Genomic DNA, 23,423 nt, shown 5'->3' with positions numbered 1-23,423 from the left:
CACATCCTCTTCAGCTGCAGAGACACAAGAATTGTGGCCATAATAAACTCCCTCCATAGAAATACAGTATAACATAATTTGTCACAGACAGACTTTTTAAAGCAGACAGGGTAGGGTGTTTACTGATGTTCGAGTTCATTTCTTTCACACATTTTCATTTCAAAGGCTCTTGTTTTATTAGGCCATTAATTGATTAACTTAAAGCAGAAGTAAGCGATCCGGTCGTTTTGGGTAATGCTGCGTTCCAGGCAGGCTTTTGAACCCGTAAATTACAGCTTCAAGTCACGACTTACGACTTTGTTCCAGGCAACCCACTCGTGTTTTTCCGACCTGTTTTACCTGTGAAAGTCACTATAACGGCCACTCGTAACTTCCGACCCGTGAACTCGTACCAGATCGAACTGGTACGACTTCACAGGTCGGAAAAACACGAGTTACGGGTTGCCTTGAACGCATCATAACGTCTTGTCAGCCGACGGAGTTAGCAGCCCCCGCCCTCGTCATGGATCTATTGGTCCTCGTCCCTATACGTCACCACATTCAGGCGCATCCCTTGGCTGCACACACAGCCCTTCATGCCGTTCTCTCTCCTCATTGGATAAAATTTGTAGGATACGAGAAAAGTGTTCTCCTCTGCTTACAGCAGAGCAGAGTGACTGACAGACCCGTGTTTCAGACCAAACATTCTATATAAGTGATTGCTGTCGGAAGATAGAACTATTTAAGACTTATATTAACACAAACATTCCGCTTACTTCTGCTTTAATAGTTCATCATTTTTCATAGTTTTTATGAAGCGTTTGTAAGACATTTTACATTTTTATGCACCTAAGACTTTAAGAAGATAATTCTAAATGGTAAAAAAAAAAAAAGTATATCAATTCAATGATTTAGATATTGAGCACATATTGAAGGTTTTCACAGTTCTTCTACAGGTAGATAGTAAACGTGTATGTTTGTATATGGACAGTAAGGACATGTCCCTACCAATGTTTTTGGAGGACAGAACCGTACCTCGCAATATTTGAGTGAACTTGATCGCAGTTTCAAGCAGAGTCATGTTTGATATTGTTGGATGACTCAGAGGGCGGGGCCTATCTGTAGGGTCACATCACGTACAAACATCTCTGTCAGTGTGGAGGGGAGAGCAGATCAGTGAGTCCACATGGAGTGGACCAACCAGTCACTGTGATTTCAAATGAGCTCACAAGGGATTTGTGTCTGGTTTATCACAGCTGACTGACTGTTTCAGCCTCAGTGTATCCTCCTGTCTGAGAGGCTCCACTGTAGTTTCACTCCATATAACAACTGAAACATTCATGTTTCCTGAGTAGGCTTTATGGTGAATGAACTGTACATAGGAGTGATTGTGTTGGAGTGCATGTCTGATTTTGTAAGGGCAAGACAAGTTGCACCAGACAGTGCAGTAACAGAAAGATTGTTGTTGTTGTTGTTGTTGTGAGCACTGGTGAAACAGGAAGCATGGGAGTCCCCAACTTGTATTTTGGGAAGTACTGTGGAAACCTATGGATGATGAAGTGTTCTTTCTGGGTTTTCAATTTCTTTTCAGATAAATTCATTTGAATCCATGAGCTGCAGTTTGAGTCTCTTCTGTTCGACAACCACCACCACTTCTGTGGCATCATAAACAAACTGGAGGGAGACACTGACACGGCCTCATCAAAGGTAGGATACTTTTGAGACTCTATATGTGCAGTGTTGTTGAGGCTCAAGTGTAACATTCATTTCTGATGAGGTGGTTGGAGTGATGCTAATTCTGAACTTGAGTCTGAACCTGTTATACGCACCTGCTGCCACATCAGCCACACAAACACAAAGTGAGCTGGTGTTCTTCTTGTCACCATATTCTCTCAAAGCCGAGGTGGTGAATGAGAATCCTGCTTTTCTTCTATAAACGTCTAGATCTATAAGGAAAGATTTTATTTTCCACAGTGTTTATAGATTACTGTTATATCTTACATCATATAACTCAAACCACTTTTTAAATATATCTACATATTGATTTTCCATAATGTGACATATATGAACAAATAAAATAAAAACATATAAAAGTATATATGAAACCCATTACAAATTGGAGCAATTACATATACCCAATAGCTCTGGCCCAAATGAATATGAATTTTGTAATCTGTGACATCAATAAATAGACAACATAAGACATATAAAAACATCCTGACGAAGATCCATGCGATCGAAACGTTGATCCCTACAATAAACACTTGAGGAGCTTTAACAGTGTGCGGACTTCACCCTCAAGTCTACTTGTTTGTTAGTCCTGCACCTGCAACACTTTTGGATGTGCGTGCTTTACCCCACTATTGTATAAAGAAATATAAACCCACCTCAAAGTCAGTAAATGTTGATAATGTGTCCAAAAAACACTTTCCCAAAATTTGAAGAGAAATATTGATAAGAAGAGCATAAATAAACATACAGATTAACATAAATAAATAAAAGGTATTTATGTTTTATGAATTTTGAATGATCTTGCAATGTAAATATAACCAAATTAGTATCATGAAAATATATTGCAGCATGTGATGGCTGTTTAATTTCAACTTCTCTCTCTCTCTCTCTTTCTATCACTGTTTTTACTTTTAGTGTCTCTGTCCTTACTTAACTTGTTGTATGTCACTGTACGTCAAACTAACTGTCATTCTGTGGTATGTTATTGCGTTATGTTGGCTTATTGTCTTTAGTCTTTCTTCTTTTGTGTCACTGTTGTTGTATGTGCTTTTATTGTCTATATTTTAATGTTACTCCCCCTCTCCCTTCCCCTTAGGAGGTCTTTCACCTCCTACCAGGCCATTGCCTTAATAAGAATGTATTCTTAGCAATTCTTGCCTGGTAAAATAAAGGTTTACTACTTACTACTACTTCTGTGTGTGTGTGCGACGTGCATGTTGATCATATAACTGACCTACAAAGGCAAAGTGCAGTATCTGCAAAGTGTGGCATATTCTCTTCAATCTGGTAGAATTTGATATTGGTACTGCTAAAATTTCCAGAGTTATTGGGCTTTTTATTTTGCTGTCCATCCAAAAAAGCACTGTGAAACCAAGTCAAAGTGCAGTATCTGCAAAGAGTACTGTAGCTACTCCCTACATTCTATAATTTACTCTATTCCATTGGAGTAAAACCAAGGCAAAGTGCTGTATCTGCACCAAAACCAAGGCAAAGTGCAGTATCTGTCATAAAACGGTCAAAATACATTTAATTCAGTCCACCTTTATCTAACAATTATAGACTTGGTAGTTATTCATAATTTGATGCTTAAACCTGACAATGAAAAATACAAAAAGCTGTTTTTCTCAGCATTTTTACAGATACTGCACTTTGCCTTTGTAGGGCAGATAAGGTGATAACATGACTCCTAATATAAGAATACGAGTCATCTTTTTATGGGAAATCCTTTTACTGTAATACACAAGTGTTTTTATTGTATTTTTCTTGAGTAGTGTTCAGTAGCGCCACCTGTTGGATACTCTATAGGATACAATAGAGTCGATAATTGTGTTGTGATGTCCTTTCAGCCTCTACTGTAGAAACATCTTGATTGTGTCAGTTCCTAATGTCCCTCTCACACATCAGGACCGGTCTACTTGACAGAGATCAAGTGATGATCACAAAGAAAAGTGTCTTATTCTTCTACTTTTCATCCATGTTGCTTCTGCACAAGTGTTTATACATGAGACATTTCCATCTCTGTTGTGCAGAGACAGAAACTGTATGAGAGCATGAGAACAAGAGGACCTTTGATGGAGCAGCAGGGTTGGCTGGTGGTTTGTGAGGAGGATTGCCGCTGTGTGCAGAGTGTGTGTGAATCTGATATATCACCAACCAACCACCTGTCTGTCTGTCTGTCTGTCTGTCTGTCTGTCTGTCTGTCTGTCTGTCTGTCTGTCTGTCTGTCAGCACCACATCCTGATGCTGTATTAAAATACCTAACGTAACAGTGCTAAATGTCAAAATCTACATTGAATGTTCCAACTGGATACTAAAATGCAGAATAAAACAACAACAACAATTTCCTTGAGATAACTATGACCAATGAGAATATTCACAGGCCTAACAACAACAACAAATGTTCACACACTCACATGCACACAGAGTTAATTGGAAGGAGAAGTAGTTTGTGAGAAATGTTGTGTTTCTGTTTGATGTGAAACACACACTGCAGGACGAGGGCACAGCAAAACCAAAATTCTAGTTTCATTTTCTTCATATAAACGTCATAATTGGGTTAAAACAAGCGCAATACGTGACCTGCAGCTGCAAGACAAAAAAAAGTGTGAAAACCAGAACAGCTTTTCCTGCCTCTGTGTTACAGAGCTGCTACAACCTGCTGCACAGCCGCCCACCCTCCACTCAGTCAGACGGCCGGCCTGAGGCAGCATGGAGCGGGAGGGGATGCTGGTCCGCTCTTTTTATTACGGGAGGATTGGGAGCGAGGCCACAGAGAGGCTGATGGAGAGGTTTGGACATGACGGCAGCTTTCTGCTCAGAGACAGCGAGACCATGCAGGGAGCCTACTGTCTGTGTGTGAGGTGAGCTGTGAGTGTGGTGCTACACTTGATTCCTCTTCTTCTGTTTGTTCATCTGTGACCACATTTCATTTATAGTAACTTGATTTAAATATTGTGCACAGACACAATGAGAAAGGGTGTGAGGTTTTCAAAACCCTATCATGTCTGTAGAAAGAAGCACATATATGTTTTTTCATGTTTTTTTTTTTTTTTTTTTTTACTTTTGTGTGATAGTACAAATGAGACAAAGTTACCAAAGTTTTCTCACATTTTGGATTTGGCAGCATGAATAAACCAATGAAATGGCTTTTTTGCATGTACTTGAAATGTAAACAAAGAACTAAATGGATATATATATATAAATAGGGTAAAAACGTTTTTTTTTTAAATAAATTGTAAATTGACTCCATGATGTTAAATCACTGAAAGCCGTATCAGCTTTTATTTTAATTACATGATTAAACATAACTGAAGTGATTAACATGTGATATTAGATATTAAAGAAATAGTATTACATAAACAGTAGCTATTTTAATTTTCTGCAGCTGTTATAAATATAGTTTGTTCATTATAATCGTCCACAGAGGATTTCCTCAATATAAAAAACTGCAACAGTTTCAACTGTTATTGCATCAATTTAATTGCAGCTTTTTGTGTCGACACTTACATGTTAAAAGAGAATGATGAATATTATTGATTATTCCATATAGACTTTATTGTTAGAAAGCTGCAGAGAGCTTTTAAAAAGGGAAATTATATGTCAGATGCTTGAGCCAAAGGCCGTTTAAAAATTCTTCAACAGTCAAACTCATGAGCACAAATGAAAATTAAGTGGCCTACTCAATTAAGCAAAACATTTTGATGCTGAGAAAACTGGAGATCAACAAGGACTTCATTATCATCCTATTATTGCTATACAAAGTTTTTATTGGAAGTATTCTCACATTGTGATTTTTCTTCTTCCAGTTTCACTGTTTTAAAAATACCTTCCATAAATTAACCATAAAAGTTCTCTATTAAGAATTACACTCACATCAAGTTATCAAGACTCAAGTATGTCCAACATTAAATTGATATACAGAATATAGAAAGATAAACACAATTACAGCTTGAAGGGTGAGAAGATAATAAATAAGAAAATTAATTACTTATTTAAATTCTAAACGACAGCATATTGTAGCTATAGAGACTAATCAGCTATATCACATAAACTGAATCAGTTTGACTGCTCTACAGAGATTTTTATGTAAATGAGAAGTTGTTTCACCTCCACTGTCGAACATAACATTGGAATCATTAGTCATCTCTTCTTTCAGTTTGAATCACTCGACTGGAACGTTTGTGCGCAGACTTCACATCATTTCACAGCATATCTCTCGAACTTCTGTAATTTGTGTTTTACAGGAAAGCACCGTTCGTGCACACATTCAGGCTCACACACTCCACTGAGGGCTGGTCTCTTCAGGTGGGTGAACTATGAACATGCAGATCACACCCCGCACATGCATAGACGGGGTGGTTAACACATAAGACACATGACTTAGTTATTGATCCCACTTGTGGGAAATGTATTCATTCAGAATAAAAAAAATATAAAGACACTCTATATGTACAAAGGTATGTAAACAAAATGTATACAGTTTTGTATTTAAGTAGAAAAACAATATTTACAAATTGCTTGTTCAGAGATATTGCACAGTGTGGATGGGCATGAATATGAATAAATGAACAGTTTGTATACAGAAAAAGGTAAAATACACAAAATAGATAATGTGGCAAAATACTTTATAGATAAAACCGGGTGAGGTAATGGAGTGAGATGAAAAAGAGTGGCTTGTGCAATGGCAACAGATCAGTGTAATAAATGTCAAAAGTAATAAAGAGTTCAAAGTGCAGGTTATTACAGAGTCAGACTGATGACCGTTGGAATTAATTATTTATGATTTATTTGTGTGTTTGATCAGATTCCAGGAGTCAGACAGCAACGATTCAGAACAGTGGAAACACTGATAGAGAGATACAGGAGGGGCATGAGCCCTGATGTACGAATGCCCCCCCTCACAGAGCCACTGGACAAAACACAGCTACAGTACATCAGCTTTGGAGAAGGTACCACACACACCTGCACACAAACACACTTCAGTCAGGACCACTTTGTCAAAATAATCTATATTTACTTGCACAAGTTTCATTTGGTGGTATGGTACTGTTCTGGGACCCCCTGCTCTTCCTCGCGCTTGCGTGGAAAGCCTGAGGCAGGAAGAGCACCTTCCTGCCCTTCATGAGCCATCATGAAGGGCATAAGCCTCTTTATGATAACGGGAGGAGCTGGGGTGGAGGTGGGTTGCAAAGAAGCCAGCAGAGGAAGCAGCAAGGGAGGTGACGTCGGGCTAGAGCAGTTTAAATAGTGTGCTCTGAATGTAATTTCCCAATAGGAAGCAGCCACGGAGAGTCAGCTAAGCCATCAGCTGATCAGCTACACTGTTGATGCTGATTTAGAGCTTGACGTCGTGGCCTGCTAGAACTAACGCTACGCTTGATACATTTAATGTCACAATATAGAGCGCAATGACAAGAAGTGACTGACCAGTAAAGACAAAGACAATAAACTCAGTGACTGAGGTCAATACTAGCCTATTTTCATCCAGTACCATAATCTTCACATGTTAAAAACTGTAAACGAATGACACAATGGTCACATGGCTCCAAATCACCACCATCAAAACACAAACACTTTTCCTCTCAGGAAGTAGACTGGACTGCGTGTCTGCAACTTCCTGTGTCTCATTTAGCCACTTGTGAGTATCAGTCTATTTAGGATGTAAAAGTTTAAAGAATCATTTACATGTTTAATGCTATGAAATAAACAACTCAAACATGTTAATAACATGGCATCTTAGCAAAAACCCTTCAACTGACCCAAAAATGCTAACATGGGGTTCTTTCTCCACAAAGGATCTGATATTTCCTGTTTGTTTTCTTCTTGTAATTTCATGCTCCATGTCCCATTGACAAAGGCTTTGATGGTGATAGCTACAGACACGTATGCTCGTCAAGATGCTGTCATCTTTTAGCTTCTGCTATTCTGAGATCAGTTATGATATTGCACATATAGCCTATATACGTATATGTATATACTATATAACTGCTGCAACGGTCTTTCCTTCCTAAGTGTAGTAAATGAACAAATTTCTCCAATTCATCACCTCAGATCTGTTCTCTTAATTACCTCCTCATGTGAAGGAGCTGCAGCGATCTCTGTACGAGACCTGCAGGAAGTTTGAGCAGTCTGAAGCGGCAAACTGCTGCTTTGACGTGTTTATTGTCAGTTCAAAGGGAACAAACCTGACGGTTCTCCAGGAAGGAGAGCAGCAAGGTGCAGGAGGAACGCTGTCAGGACAGGAAAGACAAGCAGCACGAAACTGTGAGACAGGACAGGGCCTGAATTTAAAAGAAACACATTTAGATCTGTGGTTTTGTGGGGCGGAAAAGTGTGTGTGTGTGGGGGGGGGGGGCTCTGCCTGCCGATCTGTAAGTGCCCACACACCACTGATATTTTCCTATGTTTCAAACTGCAATAAACATCCTGATCTTCTATAGCTGCTGAATGATGAGGTTACACACACACGCACACACAGGGGTAGATAGTAGTAGACTCAGCAACACTTTGAAAATACAGATTTCCTTGTTTTTTATGTTCCTCTGCTTCATCACTAGTTTTGGGCCCAGTCACTGTGATTTAAAAACTGAGTTTGAGATTTGAAATGCATTTATTAATAGAAGGGTAAAAGACTAAATTATGAAAAAGATAAAGAGATATGTCAAGTTTACTGTGCAGTGGTTAGCATTGTTACTGTGATTCAAAAACTGAGTTGTGGATTTAAAATATATGTAGCCCCTCGCAGTATAAGATATTGAAGAATCACAAAAATGTATTTGCATCCTTATTGTTTTAAGTTCAAGTTTACATGAAACCCTCAAACACAAGACTTGGTGGTACAGTGGTTTGCACTGTCTCCTAACAAAAAGGTTCTGTGGTCTGTGTGCGGAGTTTGCATGTTCTCTTTGTGCCTTCCCGGTTCTCTCCAGGTTCTCCAGCCTCCTTAAAGGGATAGTTCATTGACCCATTGCCATAATCCCTATAGTTATAGGAGTAGGTTTGTTACCTTTAATTGTCAGTGCAAGATATTTTTAGAATGGCGGGGCAGAGCCGCGAGCTGCTCAGAGTTATGCTACGGAGGCTAATTTCTTGGTTTCCCTCACCAAACTCATCAAATACACAATCCAACAACTCCAAAACGCTCTGGTGGACAAGTTGTGACCTGCACATTCACCACGCTATGAGATAATAACAGAACGTTATGAGACAGAGTTGTTTTCGAGTCAAATGCAGAGACTATTTGTTGAAAAACTGTCCTCAACGGAAATGTGCATCAGCGGTTTTGCATGAATTTTTTGTTGGATTGTGTATTTTATGAGTTTGATGAGGGAAACCAAGATATCCCATTTGCCTCCGTAGCGTAGCTCTGAGCAGCTCGCGGTCTAAAAATAGCTTGCACCGACAAATAAAGGTAACGAACTTACTGCTAAAACTATAGGGATTATGGCAGTTGGCCCATTTGTCAAAATGTTGAACTATCCCTAACTAACTGGTGCCCATGATAGGTTTGAATGAGATTAGACCAGCCCCCTGCACAGATCCAAATGCATAGCACAGCAGAATGAGTGTTTACCTATCTCACTGCAGTGTGTTCAGTGTGTGATTTTGTTTGTTGTACATCAAAGTGCGAAAGGAAATGTGACACAACTCATGACCTACTCAGTCACCTCTAACATAGTTCCAACTGTCTCGTCCACAGAGTTTGTCTACATGGAGATGAGCAGCAGCAGCAGCTCTCTCCGCTGACACGTGTCTTTGCACCACAGGACCAGCGCCATTAACCAGGAGGACAAACTGTAGATGAGAGGAGTGTGTGGCACGTCAACCCTCTGTGCACCTTTTTTTCCAGGGGCTTTCCATGTTTATCTCTATCAATATCTGATTCAAATGAGTATCAGTTTCAAAAGACATGGAGTTTTATCTTTCATGATCAAGATGTCGCAACTGTAGTTCATGTAAAAACATGTCAGTATCACCAGCTACCCAAGAGCCCTTGAGGACAATTGACATTTTTGATTTGGTGAAAAAACTGTTTTGTGACTGTATAGTTTCATTTTGACAGAGCTGTATCCTTCCTGTGCGGTGGGTCTATTTGTTTGCATGTGTCTGTGAACATACATTTTTATAAATAAGACTGGCGAGAGAGAGAGAGAGAGAGAGAGAGAGAGAGAGAGAGAGAGAGAGAGAGAGAGAGAGAGAGAGAGAGAGAGAGAGAGAGAGAGAGAGAGAGAGAGAGACAATCTTTCTCTCTATATACTGTATATATAAAGCAACTATAACTGACCTGCAACTTAACTAAACTAAACTAAGAGAGTTCAGCAGTAGTGAGTACTGGTACATCTTTTCTTTCTTCACTGTATGTTTGTTCTTGCTGTCAAGTTTGATTTTCATTGTTAATATGTACAAACATGGCTCATTGTCTTCACTCATTCAAGTCAGGTACTGTACACTTTTTATATAGCATCACAGAAGTGACATCCTCAGGGGCGAGCTTCCAGGGTGGCATGGGCGGGGGGGCACATGCCCCCCCTGCAATCTGATTGGGCACCCTGTGTGCCCCCCAATGGTCATTTACTCATGGTAATGTTAATCACTGTGTAAAGCTATTTACCACAGCTATGTTCACTGTAGCTACAGAGCTGTAAGCACTAACTTGTGACTAAGGCTCAACTCTATACAGCAAACATCCTAGTGCTCTGTATAAAAAATGGTGTAAGATTGTTATTGTTCTCAGTTTCACAATTTGAGTAATGCTTTTTTCTGGTTGTTCTGCATAATATTGATTGACTGTTACACAAAACACTGAGTTGTCATTGTACAGAGGTGAGCTTTAACTACTGGGTAAGAGTGTAAGATATTGCTGTTCACTGTGAGAATTTATTGTGTTCTTGTTTACAACATAGAGTTGATTATTGATTGATTTTAATTTTTTATGTCGACACTGACAGTGGAAAATGAAAAGGTCATAGGCATCTTTGTTACAAGGTGAAGGATTTACTGTAATGCAGCCAATAAAAGCAAGAGGAAGACAGGTACTTGTCCAGTTAGCCATGGTATTCCACAGGGCTCTGTCCTGGGGCCATTATTAGGGCCACGGGCCATCGCACCCGGCACTGATCCACCAGTACCCGGGCAAACTGTTATTGTGTGGATTTTTTCTTATTAGTGTGAATGCTGAAAGCCATTTTCGGCCATTTTCTTTATTCTCTTTTTCATTAAGTTTTTTGACAAAATCCAGCTTTATAATGGGTGTGTGTTGCATCTAACGAGCAGAGCTAGAGTGGTGACATTGTCAGCCAGAGTGGAGAGAGGCAAAAAAAACATTCTAGAGTTTTTCTGGCTAAACTGTCAGCATGGCCACAAATTAAACTCTAGACACATTATTTTCTCCAGTTTTGTAGCCACACTTGTCTTCTGGCTAAAATTCTGGTCAAAAATGCAAAGAGACTTAGATAATAATTTAAAATATTTTTTAAATGCAGTCAGGGAGCTCTCTGCTCTCATTCAGCCCAATGCATTTTTTTCACAGCAGCAGGAGAAGGAGCTCAACTTTGTAACTTGCTGTTAAGTGCTTTTTAATTCGTTTTAATTCACCAAAAAATAGTCACAGGTCACAAAAATGTCCTCTTCTTGGTGTGGCTCATTTCTACTCATTTATTTTTATTTTAAGCATCATTGAAAAATCTCACATTCAAGTCTCAACCTCTCTTCTCCTCAACTCTACTGTAGTGTGGTGGGTAAGGTGGCTGCTTGCCAACCCCAAGGTCACTGGTTCAAATCCAGGCTGAGCGATATCGTTATGTTATGTTGAATTCTGCTCTCCTCCCCCACCTTCAATTGGTTACAGGTGGTCGTTAAGAGACTCATTAATTGCTAACTGCCACTGTTTGCAGCACATCACATTACAATGGCAACATGCTTATGTGTGTGCTCTCTGTGGCAAAGCGGCAGAGTAAAGGTTTACTGATCATGAGGTCGTGGGTCCGATTCCTGCCTCAGTCATGTCACTGCTTGACTTATGATTCCAATTTTGTAATTCACTGGAATGGGCATTATACTTTGTTTGAATTCACCAAAAAATAGTCACAAGTCACAGAAAAGTCCTCTACTTACTTGATGTGGCTCATTTCTACTCTATTCTTTTTTTTTAAGCAGAAGTCAGTGAGCCTCTTATACAGGGATTTATTTTACCCTTCTCTCATTGAATGTAAATGGTGAAGTGGTTAGATCACTGGGCTGAAGACATGATGGTTGCAGGTTCAAATCTTGCCTCAACAACAATTATAGTGAATTATTTTCCCAGTCGTATTCTGTTGACTTCTGATAACTTGCTTCATGTTGAAACTGCTGCTCTCAGCCTGAAATTCACAGAAATTTTCATTGTAAGTCATTCAAGCTTGACTCTCAAGCTTTCTTGGTGTTGACACAGTGTGTTTCCAACAGGTGCAGCTTTGGGCTCGTTAACTTCAGAGTGACGCCGGGTTCACACCGGACGCCGAAGCGCCGCGAAGCGGCCGCGGAAATCGCGCGCGAGCCGCGTCCCTCCAGTTCACACCAGACGCTGATTTCTCCGCAGCGGTCGCGAGCGCCTCTGCTCCTCAGCTGTTGTTCACTCACATTCAGAGCTGTGTTTTTTACATCATGGATAAGTAAATAACCTCATATAATTATAACACCATGTGCTGTGGGTCACACAACTCCCTGTACTTCACTTCCAAGATTAATTTCATGTCCTCCTTCACTTTACAACAACTCATCTCTGCCTCTCTCTCTCTCTCTCTCTCTTTCCCTGTTTGTTTGTGTGTTTTGACCCCCCCCCCCTCCCCTCCTCCCTCCTGCAGCCAGCCCACCGTGTCTCCCTATCCTGTGTGTGTGTGTTTTCATCTCTCTTGCTCTCTGTTGAGAGTCTGACAAATATAAATACGGTCGCATTTGTCAATCGCTGTATTTTATTTTGAAAAGTGTTTTATTTTGAAAATTGACCGGATTCTCTCGTTGTTTCATGTGTGACTTCCTGCCAAGATTGACGCGATTGCTCGCGGCTCGCGCACAAAATAGAGCAGACGCCGAAACTGGCGCTCCACGGCGCGAGCCGACCGCGGAGGACCGCGACGCTCCGCGTCTAGTCTGAACTACAACACCAGTTAACGAGGGCGCCGAATGGAAGCGGACTCCGCTCCGCGGCTATTCGCGGCGCTTCGGCGTCCGGTGTGAACCCGGCGTGAGACAGAGTGCAGCTCACCAACAGACAACAGTCTTTGCAACTGTGTGTACACTGTGGCCTAGAGCTGTGGTTCCCAACCTGGGGGGCGCCAAAGATCCAGGGGGGGTCGCGAAGCCCTCTTGATTTTAAGGGGTTTAATAATTTTAATGTAATTAAAATGTTAAATAAATGAGTAGGCTAAGCATTTAATCCATATATGTGACAAAATCAACTAAATTCAAGGGCCACATTAAAGCAGAACTATGCAGGATTTTGGCTGTAATTATTGTGGCTCAGAGACACTGTGATGGTTGAGTGACCTGTTATGAGGTGAATGGGGTCTAGGCCAGTGCGCCCACCCCCCCCACTGGCTGAAAACCGCACTTGCAAGATCAGTCCTCCGTCTCGGTGTCCCAAATCTCATCAATGGATAGAACTATCGCGAGAAACTGCCTTACGGCAGTACGAGATAAGAACGCAGATGACGTCATGCATGTCATGAATCGTGATTGGTTTGAGTTCGGAAAGTCGGAGGAAACCATGGAAACATGAAATGTTTAGAAGTTCGGCTTGTGGCACGGAGCTAATGCTAACACGGACACACACACACCATGGATCTTTTATAAGATAATGTAATACATCATGACACACACACGCCTTCGCGTTTTGGAACCTTTATTCATGTGTGTGTATGTCTGTGTCTTTGTGTCTTTGTCTGTGTGTGGCCGTGTTAGCGTTAGCGCCGTGTTAGCGTTAGCTCCGTGTTAGCGTTAGCTCCGTGTTAGCATTAGCTCCGTGTTAGCGTTAGCTCCGTGTTGTTAGCATTAGCTCCGTGTTAGCAGGGCTTAGCAAACACCGCTCTCTACCTTCAGCAGTAAACACAAGCACGTGTAGGGAGGGGGTGGAGGAGGTGGTGGCGGCGAGTTTTTTTTTTACGACAGTGACATGTGCCTCCCAGAACTGTGGGGGAGCCCCGGAGAGGGAAAAAAAGAGAAACCAACGAAGGAGCGAGCTATTTCCGGCCGACTTGCATAGTTCTGCTTTAAACATTTATTCGTGTATTTAAATAGATAAACAAATAAATTATAGGCCTATATCAATAGATGATTGAATATCAACAGTTTTAAAACATTAAATACATAATACAGCAGGGCAATATCAGTCACAATGAATTTGAAAAACAGCATGGAACAATGAGAAAAAACCTGTGTAAAATTACAACATATTCTTCAGAACTTGTAGCTACTTTTAAAAACACAATTATGTTTTTAAAAGTACAAGTTCTGAAGAAATATGTTGTAATCATACACAGGTTCTCCTGATAGTTTGTTCCATGCTGTTATTAAATTACTGAAATATAATAAAGTATTTCATGTAAAAGAAGTTATGATGTTCCTTATTTTATTTTATTTCACATCGGGGGGGGGGGGGGTCACCAAAGTTTTCAATGGTAAAAATATGGGTCCCTTAAGAAAAAGGTTGGGAACCACTGGCCTAGAGGCAGAGTGAAAGTCTACTGACCATGAGATTGTGGGTTTGATTCCTACCTTGGTCAAACATTTGTATGGTGATCACTGCTTGCACTATTTTCACAAAAAAGTCCTCTACTTACTTGTTGTGGCTCATTTCTATTCTTTTCTTCTTTTTTTTAAAGCATCATTGAAAAATCTCACATTCATCAAAGTCTCAACCTCTACTTCAACAGAAGTGTTGGAATAGCCCAGTGGATAAGGTTCCTGCCATCCAACCACAAGGCCACTGGTCTGACCACCTGAGCAGTCTTGTTAGTGTGTCAGCCACTTTGAATTTTAACCAATACCACTTGGTCTGGTCACATGATCAAACTTGATAATGCATATGCGCCCCCACCTATTCTCTTTACCTCTTTCAATCTTGGTTTATGTTAACATGTTTCTTGTTTATACCACTGCACTAAGATTGATTTGCACTGGAACTTTGAAAACCAAGAATGCAGCAGAGAAAAGCAAAGCTCTTGAATATGCACAGGCTTAAAGCTCTTGAATGATTTGTATCCATCATTTCTTGTCCTGCGCTGCCCACTATGGGACTTCACTGGCAGAATTCACCTCCCCTCCCCCCGCCTTCAATTTTGATTGATTGATTGAATTTATTTATTTAAAACAGGGACAATGCACAAAAAAAACATTAATCTTGTAAAACAAGAAGAGATGCTTTGAGCCAGGTTATAGCAACAATTGCTAATTTCCGCCTGTAGTCCCTGGGCAGGTAAAGTACTAAACAGATACAATATTAAGATTAATTGAAATAAGACATAATAACCATAATATTTAAAAAATTGACAGAATGCACTAATAAAAGCAGGGAAACAAGAGCGCCAAATCATAAAGTGCACAATAGAGACCAACAGCACATACACTCTCTCTCACTCTCATCACACATTCAAACACATACACATACAATACACAGATAACAATCATCCTCATCCTCAACCACACTCATAGCCAGACACATACACACACTCACATAATACTCAACAATGTGTGCAAACTTGCTTACTTAGTAACCAGCGCTTTGACAAGCATGAGAATGTGTGAGGATTTGTACATAGAATAAGTTCTGTGGGAAGGACATTCCACTGACTCATGGCCACACATGAAAATTGGTTACAGGTGTTCGTTATCTCATTGATTATTTGTACCACATCATCACATTACAATGAATGACAACAGTCTTAGAAACAGTATGCTCTCTGTGGCGAAGCGGCAGAGTAAAGGTTTAGTGATCATGAGATCATGGGTTCAATTCCTGCCTCAGTCATGTCATTGCTTGACTTTACTTGACTGATTCCAACTATTCAGCTGTCACTGGCAGTCTTTGATTCCTCACAGTATAAAGCTGATTGTACCTCATGTCCTTGGTGGCCATGTCCTTGGTTGGCCTGTTAAAATCCAGAGTCCCCCATATGGGGGACTTGAAGACATAAATAACAATAACAGAGCCCCCAGTGCACTGATTATGAAAGAATATGGTCATATTATATGTCAAATTAAACAGCAGAAGCTGGGCTACAACGTGTAAAAAACCATGTTTATATGACCCAAACACAGCCCAAACACTACTCAAACAAAAACTAGACATCAAACTTCATAAAGCACCTCTGTGTGGACCCAGTCGCCACATTTCTGGCTCTTATACTACTGTACATTATGCAAAACACATCAGCGACCGCTCATCTGAACGTCAACACTGGGGCGTCCCTCAACAACCGCGGCTAACACAGAAGCTAACAGCAGCAGGCAGAGGGAGAAGACAACAACGAACAAAGTCGAGCAAAACCAGACGCTGCGTGGCCAAAACATGGTCGTACATTTGCTCTTACCTTTGCTGTTTTGCCGTGAAAAGGTTGTGTTATGGGTAAATCCACAATATTTCCAGTTGAACTCTGCCTACTGTGCCTAGTGTTTACATCTGAATCAGCCGGACTGCTACTCCGACGGCTGGTGAAGCCTGGTGCGCGCGCACCCAACCCATGACACAAACCCACGTTGGCCTGCACGTGGATCTGCTGATCTGATTGGTTCATGGCTGTCACATGGCCAGTGCGGCCAATCACATCGACCTGGGTCTAGCGTCATTCCTCTCTCTCTCTATTGGTTCGAATGAGCCGCCACTCACTCGAATCGACCAATGCGCGGCAGAGAGAGAGGCTGAAAGCCCAACCCCCACCCAAACAAGCTGCTCTGAGCAGCAGGACGCAGAGAGACTGAATCCACTATGTTAGTTATTTACAATCGGTTCCAGTAGATTTATTTTCAGTTAGTTTATCCAAATTGTGTGAAAATAAAGATTAAACAATAGTTTATAGTAGCAGGTGGTTCCAAGCTGTGCCAAAAATGGACATTTTGGAAAGTTTGCCTGGATATTTTGTAGTAAAATCTCAATAATTTTGTCCTGCTTCAATTAATCAGAATCAACCACTGCAGAGACAATGTTCACATGTTGTACAATGATTTTATAGAGAGTTTGAGCTTCATCAGCATTATTCTAAAGGGCACTCATCAAAAATATGATTTTTTTAGGCAAATATTAATTTTATTAATTTTTTTCTGTGTGTCATCTTCATTTACTCTTCACCAGTAACAGATATACTGAAATTTACACATCTCAGCAATTCCTCATTTTTTTCCCTTTACTATGACACCAAAAGTATTCAAATAGACCTTGTTGTTGCAGAGATATACTCATTTTATTATGGATATGCAATTTTCGAGAAAAGGCCTAAAAAATAGGCTCGTTTGTATGTTCTGTATTTTGTTGTTTTGTGTGTGAATGTCTCTGCTTGTAAACAAGTTATTGATGTGTTGTACAGCACTTTGATGTAAAGCGCTTTATAAATAAATGTATTATTATTATTATTATTATTATTATTATTATTATTATTATTATTATTATTATTATTATTATTATTATTATTATTACTACTACTACTGTAAACAGAGTGTAACTGTACAATATAGATATTGAGGCGAGCGAGGGATCAGTGGCAGCCTTCATTTTTGTTACTTTTGGGTGCTACTGTTGTTACCCCCTGTGCCCCCCATCAGAAAATACTCTGGATACGCCCCTGGCTAGCCTACAAATATGCATGCAGTGCATAAAACCGCAGTAATAGTAATATAGTATTATAGTTATTATATAGTTGACAGATGTATGTTCTTCCTGTCACATTGAATCCAGGTGAAATGGATCTCAACAGCACATTTCCACCTGTCAGAATGGGTTCCTCCCTGTTGTGATGGTGAGTTAGAGAAAAACACTTAACTCACTTAACTCACTCTTCCTCTCTCACGCTCAGTTAGTCAACAAGTATTTCAGGCTTTAGTCTGACTCATCGCAAATAATTGTGTTAGTGGTTAGCAGCAGCATTCAACCTTTAAATTATCTCTGAGATTAAAATGAGAAGTGGCTTGAGAACTCGTACAAGGGTTATCGCCCTTAATATCGAGACGAGAGATCAATTTCTTAGTATGTACTTCATAAAAGCACTTCTAAGGAAGCAGCCTATATGCACATGGACGAAGCTGCAGCATATGATTCACATTCATACTAAGCCTATTTGATCATGTGTAAAAGTGTGTTAAATAAAATGTATTATTATAATTTATTATTATAGCCTACTCATGAAACCCTTCAGTGACTCTTCATGCACTTTGAACAAAGACATGGTCAAACTGTTTCTCCACTCATTCCTGTTTTATTGTTTTTGTCACCTGTCTGTATTTAACCTCTGCTCTGTAAACAAACTCTGCTTTTCTGGATTTATACCCCAAAAATTCAAGTGGAATAAACTGGAGCAGGAAATCAAGCTGGACTGACGCTGATGATTTGTGGTATAAGTTTTTTCAGTGGTTAGCTCTGCATTAATTGTGAGGCATTTAAAGTTGGACATTTTGGGAAATAAATAGGTGTAGATGCTTTCTCTATGGGCTAGAACCTGTCTGTTAGATGTGTTACTACAGTCATCACCCAGTTAGCTAAGCATGAAGACTGGATACTTTCCATATTTTATAATTAAGTTTTTATTTCATTTTAAAAGAGCAGGTGACAGTTTACTCAGCTTCATTTTGCACACACACAAGCACAAAGATTACATTTCAGGACCAGTTCAGCATGATGTGTCATTGTTCTGTGACTCGCCGGGCCTGACTGGTTTACAAAAAACAACAACAACATGAAACTTTTTTAGCCAAGTTTCCACATAAATACACACCTTCACACATATCCATACATTCAAGACATTTATGCTATAGTAGCTAAAAGACATTTTACAAATTTTCTCTGGGGTTTTTACTCCGTTTCCTCCACCCTTGTGATCTCCTCCTCAGCCTTAGGTGACAGGACGGGGTTGGAGAACTGGAAACACAACGCACAACAAGCAACACATTGGCATCATTGGCTCATCAGTGTTTGGTTAAGAGCGCTTGTGATGTGAGTTCATGTGTGTACATTATGCACGGGTACTTACACTGAACATGTCAGTTTTTTCCAGGAAATGTTTATATTTTGGCGGGGGCCGCGGAATCGGAGGAAACAGAAGTTCTGACACCCTGAAACACACACACACACACACACACACACACACACACACACACACACACACACAGGCACACACACATGAATATGCATCTTAAGGAAGCGTATATTTTGTTGTGGGTTTAACACCGCCTGTACAGCTCTGTCACTTCCCCTTTTTGTTTTTTGTTTTCTCATTTAATTTCACCTCTTCTGCCGACCCGGGGCGATCAAAACTTTCTGACACATTCAGGGGAGAAGACAGTTTCAGGTCAGCTCACTGAAGTCAATTGAATAGGGTGTGCAGACAGACAGTGTGTGAGGAGATGTATGAATATGTGCATAAGAGTCAGAGTTAGAGATCAGTTAACACAGTGTTTTTCAACCTTGGGGTTCGGGACCCCACATGGGGTCGCCTGGAATTCAAATGGGGTCGCCTGAAATGTCTAGTATACTTTAATTTAAAAAAATTACTGATGAAAATATATTTTTAACTTTTTTTTTTTAATTATTAAAGCAGAAGTAAGCGATCCGGTCGTTTTGGCTAACTTCTTGTCAGCTGATGGAGTTAGCAGTCCCTGCCCTCGTCTCTACGTCACCACATTCACGTGCATCCCTTGGCTGCACACACAGAGAGGACCGCCCCTTCATGCCGTTCTCTCTCCTCATTGGATAAAGGTTGTAGGATACAAGGAAAGTTTTCTCCTCGGCTTACAGCAGAGCAGAGTGACTGACAGACCCGTGTTTCGGACCAAACACTCTATATAAGTGATTGCCGTCGGAAGATATAACTATTTAAGACTTATATTAACACAAACATTCTGCTTACTTCTGCTTTAAATTACACCACACACAATCTTAAACAATTGTATTCTATACTTTCACTTTCTTGAATATAAATAAAGTTCAAACAGCATATAAAAATATCTGAGCTGACGTATCTTGATTGATGGCAAATCACAAATTTCTGGTGACCCATCACGTGTCGCAGAAATTTGTCAAAATGGGGTCACGAGCCAAAAAAGGTTGGGAACCACTGAGTTAACGGGTTTGTCAAGCACTACCTCTGTTGGCGCACCAGCAGCAGCACAGCCAGGAGGATCATGGGTATTCCAAGTGAGATCAAGATGATCACCAGAGTGTTGAGTTCGTAAAATGATCGCTCAACCGCTGCGAATAGATGAGGATGTTGTGTTTATCAATCAATTAGTGTATCATCAAACAGTGTAATCAACTACACAACTAAGACGAGGACAACCAGGCTGAATATGTACTGGACGTGGTTTTAACTGGCAGCACTCACTGACAGTGGGACTCCATTCACTCCACTGGGCAGATCCAGTACAAATTTCAGGCGATTTCCTGGTCCTGATCTTCACTCTGTAGGTGTGACTTGGATCTGCATTCGGCACCGTATAAGATACTCGGCTGCTGAAGTTTATGACATTTTCCTGTAATAAAAAGATTAAAAATCCTCTTCTTTATTCCTACGGCACCAGAAAATGTATGATATGATAATATACGACATATCTCTGTTATGATGAACATCCACAGTAGACAAATACTGCACCTGGTCACCCAGGACTAGCTCATATTCAAAGCATAGGGGATGGGAATGTGGATTCCATGTCACCAACAGATCGCCATCTTTGACTGTAGCAGAGACGTCAGAGGGTGGGGGCTGGACCTCTGTGGACCGCACAAGGCTGTCAGTTAACTGATGATTTATTCTGAGGGTCTGCTAAGTACAGCCTAAGTCTAACCTCACCCAACAGACACTGTCAGTCAGCAGTCAAAATATAATATGAAAGCAGCGTAACCAATAACATTTCAACAATGGACTTTTCCTCTGCTGCCACCATGAGGATGACATTTGCGCTTTCAAGTGAAGTTTCTCACCAACAACTGCTGTACTGCCACAGACATTACAGTACTCTCTCCCTCTGAATCAAAGTAACCTCATCCAAATTTCACTGTAGCCTACCTAATTTTTGATTTGCATCGGTGAAATAACCAGCAAAGATGAACAATTTATACAACTTATTCAAAGTGCCTGATGTGACTGAGTTACATGTGAAAAGGACAAATCTTCACTTCTTGCCTCCAAATATACACAAGCTACAGTTTACTGATCTGAACAGGCTGATTGCTGATAACCAGTTCCTAAACAAATAAGTGACGCCCCAAAAAAAGCCTCCCAAACAATCATGATTTGAATATCTGACATAACCTACAGAGAGCGCGTTGACCATCGGAGTAAAGTAGGCAGATTAAAGGGATAGTTCACCCAAAATTCAAATTTCACTCATTATCTACTCACCCTCATGACGACTAAGAGCTGTGAGAACTTTCAGAGTCCTCCGTTCCTTCTCTGAGTTACGGGGGGGGGGGGGGTCCATGCAGCAGTATTTGTCCATATAATGGTTGTCAATGGATACCAACTTTCTTCGTCCAAAAAGACACACCAAAACACATCCAAATACCTCCATACTGCTCGTCTGTAATGTCCCTCTTGTATTGAAGCCCCGACATGAGAAATTGTTATGAAAAAAATTAAATAAGTCTATATTTTAAGCTTGTTTGTAGCGGAAGCTCCCAGTGTCTCAGTTCACTGCTCTTCCTGTGTTTTGCACTGACCGGCGGAACAATTTCTCATGTCGGGGCTTCAATACAAGAGGGACATTACACACAAGCAGTATGGAGGTATTTGGATGTTTTTTGGAGTGTCTTTTTTGACGAAGAAAGTTGGTATCCATTGACAACCATTATATGGACAAATACTGCTACGCAGACCCCCCTGTAAGTCAGCGAAGGCACGGAGGTGAGAAATTCTCACAGCTCTTAGTCAACATGAGGGTGAGTAGATAATGAGTGAAATTTGAATTTTGGGTGAACTATCCCTTTAACATGAAGTACTACCCAGTTAGTGCAACATTCAAGCAGCAGGTGCCATTGAAAACCATAATCATTTTCAGATAGTCTTGGAGTCCCAGGCTGTGACCTACCTAGTTGGTCCAGGTCATATGTGTGGGTTTTCACCTCCGACTTGCCGTGCTGGGACTCGTCAAACTGGAGTATTACCAAGAGCGTGTCATGACGCTGCACAGTCAAAGACCTTGATCCAACTCTTTCACTGGACGACTGGCTCAGAGAGGGAATCACTGTGTCATCATGACAAACACTGGATAAATAAGACAAAGAAAGAGATACACATTCAAAACATCCCATACAATTTGACTAAGATAGACAATGATTGGTTTTTACACATGTTATTGACCATAGCTTTGGTAATAATATATCATTTAAAACAAGTACCTGATGTAGACAGAAAGATGAGCATCCTTGTGTAAATGGAGGAATGACCAGGAGCAGTTGAGAACATTTGTTGGGTAAAGGAGGCAGCTAAAGTTCTTCTCTTCACCATTCACATCTTCACTTTGCTGAAACTTTTTCACAAACACAAAGAACAGGATGTAGAAGTCAAAATATGAACTTATATAAAGCAACACTCATGTGTGTGACAACAGTTAGATTCTCACATATTTTTGGTCCCGACAGACATCCTGCTTGTTGCCCTCCGTCACTGTGAAAAGACAACATGTAGTTCATATAGACTCTCTGTATGAGCGACGCAAGTCAGCCAATTAAACCAAAGTGAGCCTCACTGCTGGTCAAATTAAAACACATTGCTCAGTTGGTTTTTAATTCATATGCTTAATTCTTCATTAAAGGGACAACGAGGAGTTTTGGAAAAGCGAAGCGTTTTCACACAACAACAGTATAGCTACCTTGTAAGGCCCATAAAACCAGGAAACTGGACCACAATATTGGACGGACAAGACACAGCTTCATTACCAACACAGGGCTTTAAGGCACAGAGAGAGGGAGAGAGAGAGAAAGACATGAAGACACACTTATGAGAATCGGTGTATACATACAGTAAGTACGCAAGCTGTTGTATTACTTTGTCCACATCGAGTGAGTTCCTGGCTTATACTTCCCCTTTTGGAGAATCGACATGTCAAGGCTGACTGTCAGGAAACCTCAACAAATTACTAAAAAAAAAGATTCCACAAATGACTGTGGACTGCCTCCTCAGTCACATTTGACATTAACATATTCACTACATACAAAAGCTTTTCTATTTACCTCAATAAAAAGAAGAATAAGAATAAAAGTTGCCAAATCTTTGTTTTGTTTATCATCTCAGCTATACTCTCTCTCTCAGAAATGATTGATGGACATACACATGGACTATTGTCTCCTCGGTATAAACTTTCTTATGAGTAAAAGTTAGCACAATCACACAAAACACTGTACTGTATACATCATCGTCATCATATATCAATAGTATCAATCTACTGTAAGGAAGAAGCCGTTACCCTCTGCTGTCCTGTCGCTGACTGAAGTTCTTCGAGTGCTGTCGAAGACACGCATCTGTGGAAAGAAGACGCGT

The 23,423-nt window shown here is 40.4% G+C and overlaps 2 protein-coding genes across 2 annotated transcripts; one reads left to right on the top strand and one right to left on the bottom strand.

Moving 5' to 3' along the window:
• Positions 1 to 1,111: 1,111 nt before the first annotated feature.
• Positions 1,112 to 9,816, top strand: LOC311000520 (SH2 domain-containing protein 1A-like). The gene is made up of 5 exons (XM_083991255.1): positions 1,112 to 1,686; positions 4,355 to 4,571; positions 5,955 to 6,015; positions 6,515 to 6,659; positions 9,410 to 9,816. The coding sequence occupies exons 2-5, from the start codon at positions 4,420 to 4,422 to the stop codon at positions 9,454 to 9,456; spliced, it is 405 nt and encodes a 134-aa protein (XP_083847381.1). The 5' UTR covers positions 1,112 to 1,686; positions 4,355 to 4,419; the 3' UTR covers positions 9,457 to 9,816.
• Positions 9,817 to 18,435: 8,619 nt separating this feature from the next.
• LOC311000518 (uncharacterized protein) lies at positions 18,436 to 23,394 on the bottom strand. The gene is made up of 10 exons (XM_083991253.1): positions 23,350 to 23,394; positions 22,756 to 22,832; positions 22,507 to 22,550; positions 22,283 to 22,407; positions 21,973 to 22,148; positions 20,538 to 20,656; positions 20,271 to 20,418; positions 20,032 to 20,137; positions 18,921 to 19,002; positions 18,436 to 18,808 (listed from the first exon to the last, which is right to left on the bottom strand). Exons 2-10 carry the CDS (start codon positions 22,817 to 22,819, stop codon positions 18,743 to 18,745), a joined length of 930 nt encoding a protein of 309 aa, XP_083847379.1. The 5' UTR covers positions 22,820 to 22,832; positions 23,350 to 23,394; the 3' UTR covers positions 18,436 to 18,742.
• Between the last annotated feature and the right edge of the window lie 29 nt (positions 23,395 to 23,423).

This window comes from Trachurus trachurus, assembly GCF_905171665.1.
Source record: "Trachurus trachurus genome assembly, chromosome: 17".
NCBI classification, from domain to species: Eukaryota; Metazoa; Chordata; class Actinopteri; order Carangiformes; family Carangidae; genus Trachurus; species Trachurus trachurus.
The sequence above is the reverse complement of the archived record's forward strand: the minus strand, read 5'-3'. Positions and strand labels throughout refer to the sequence as shown.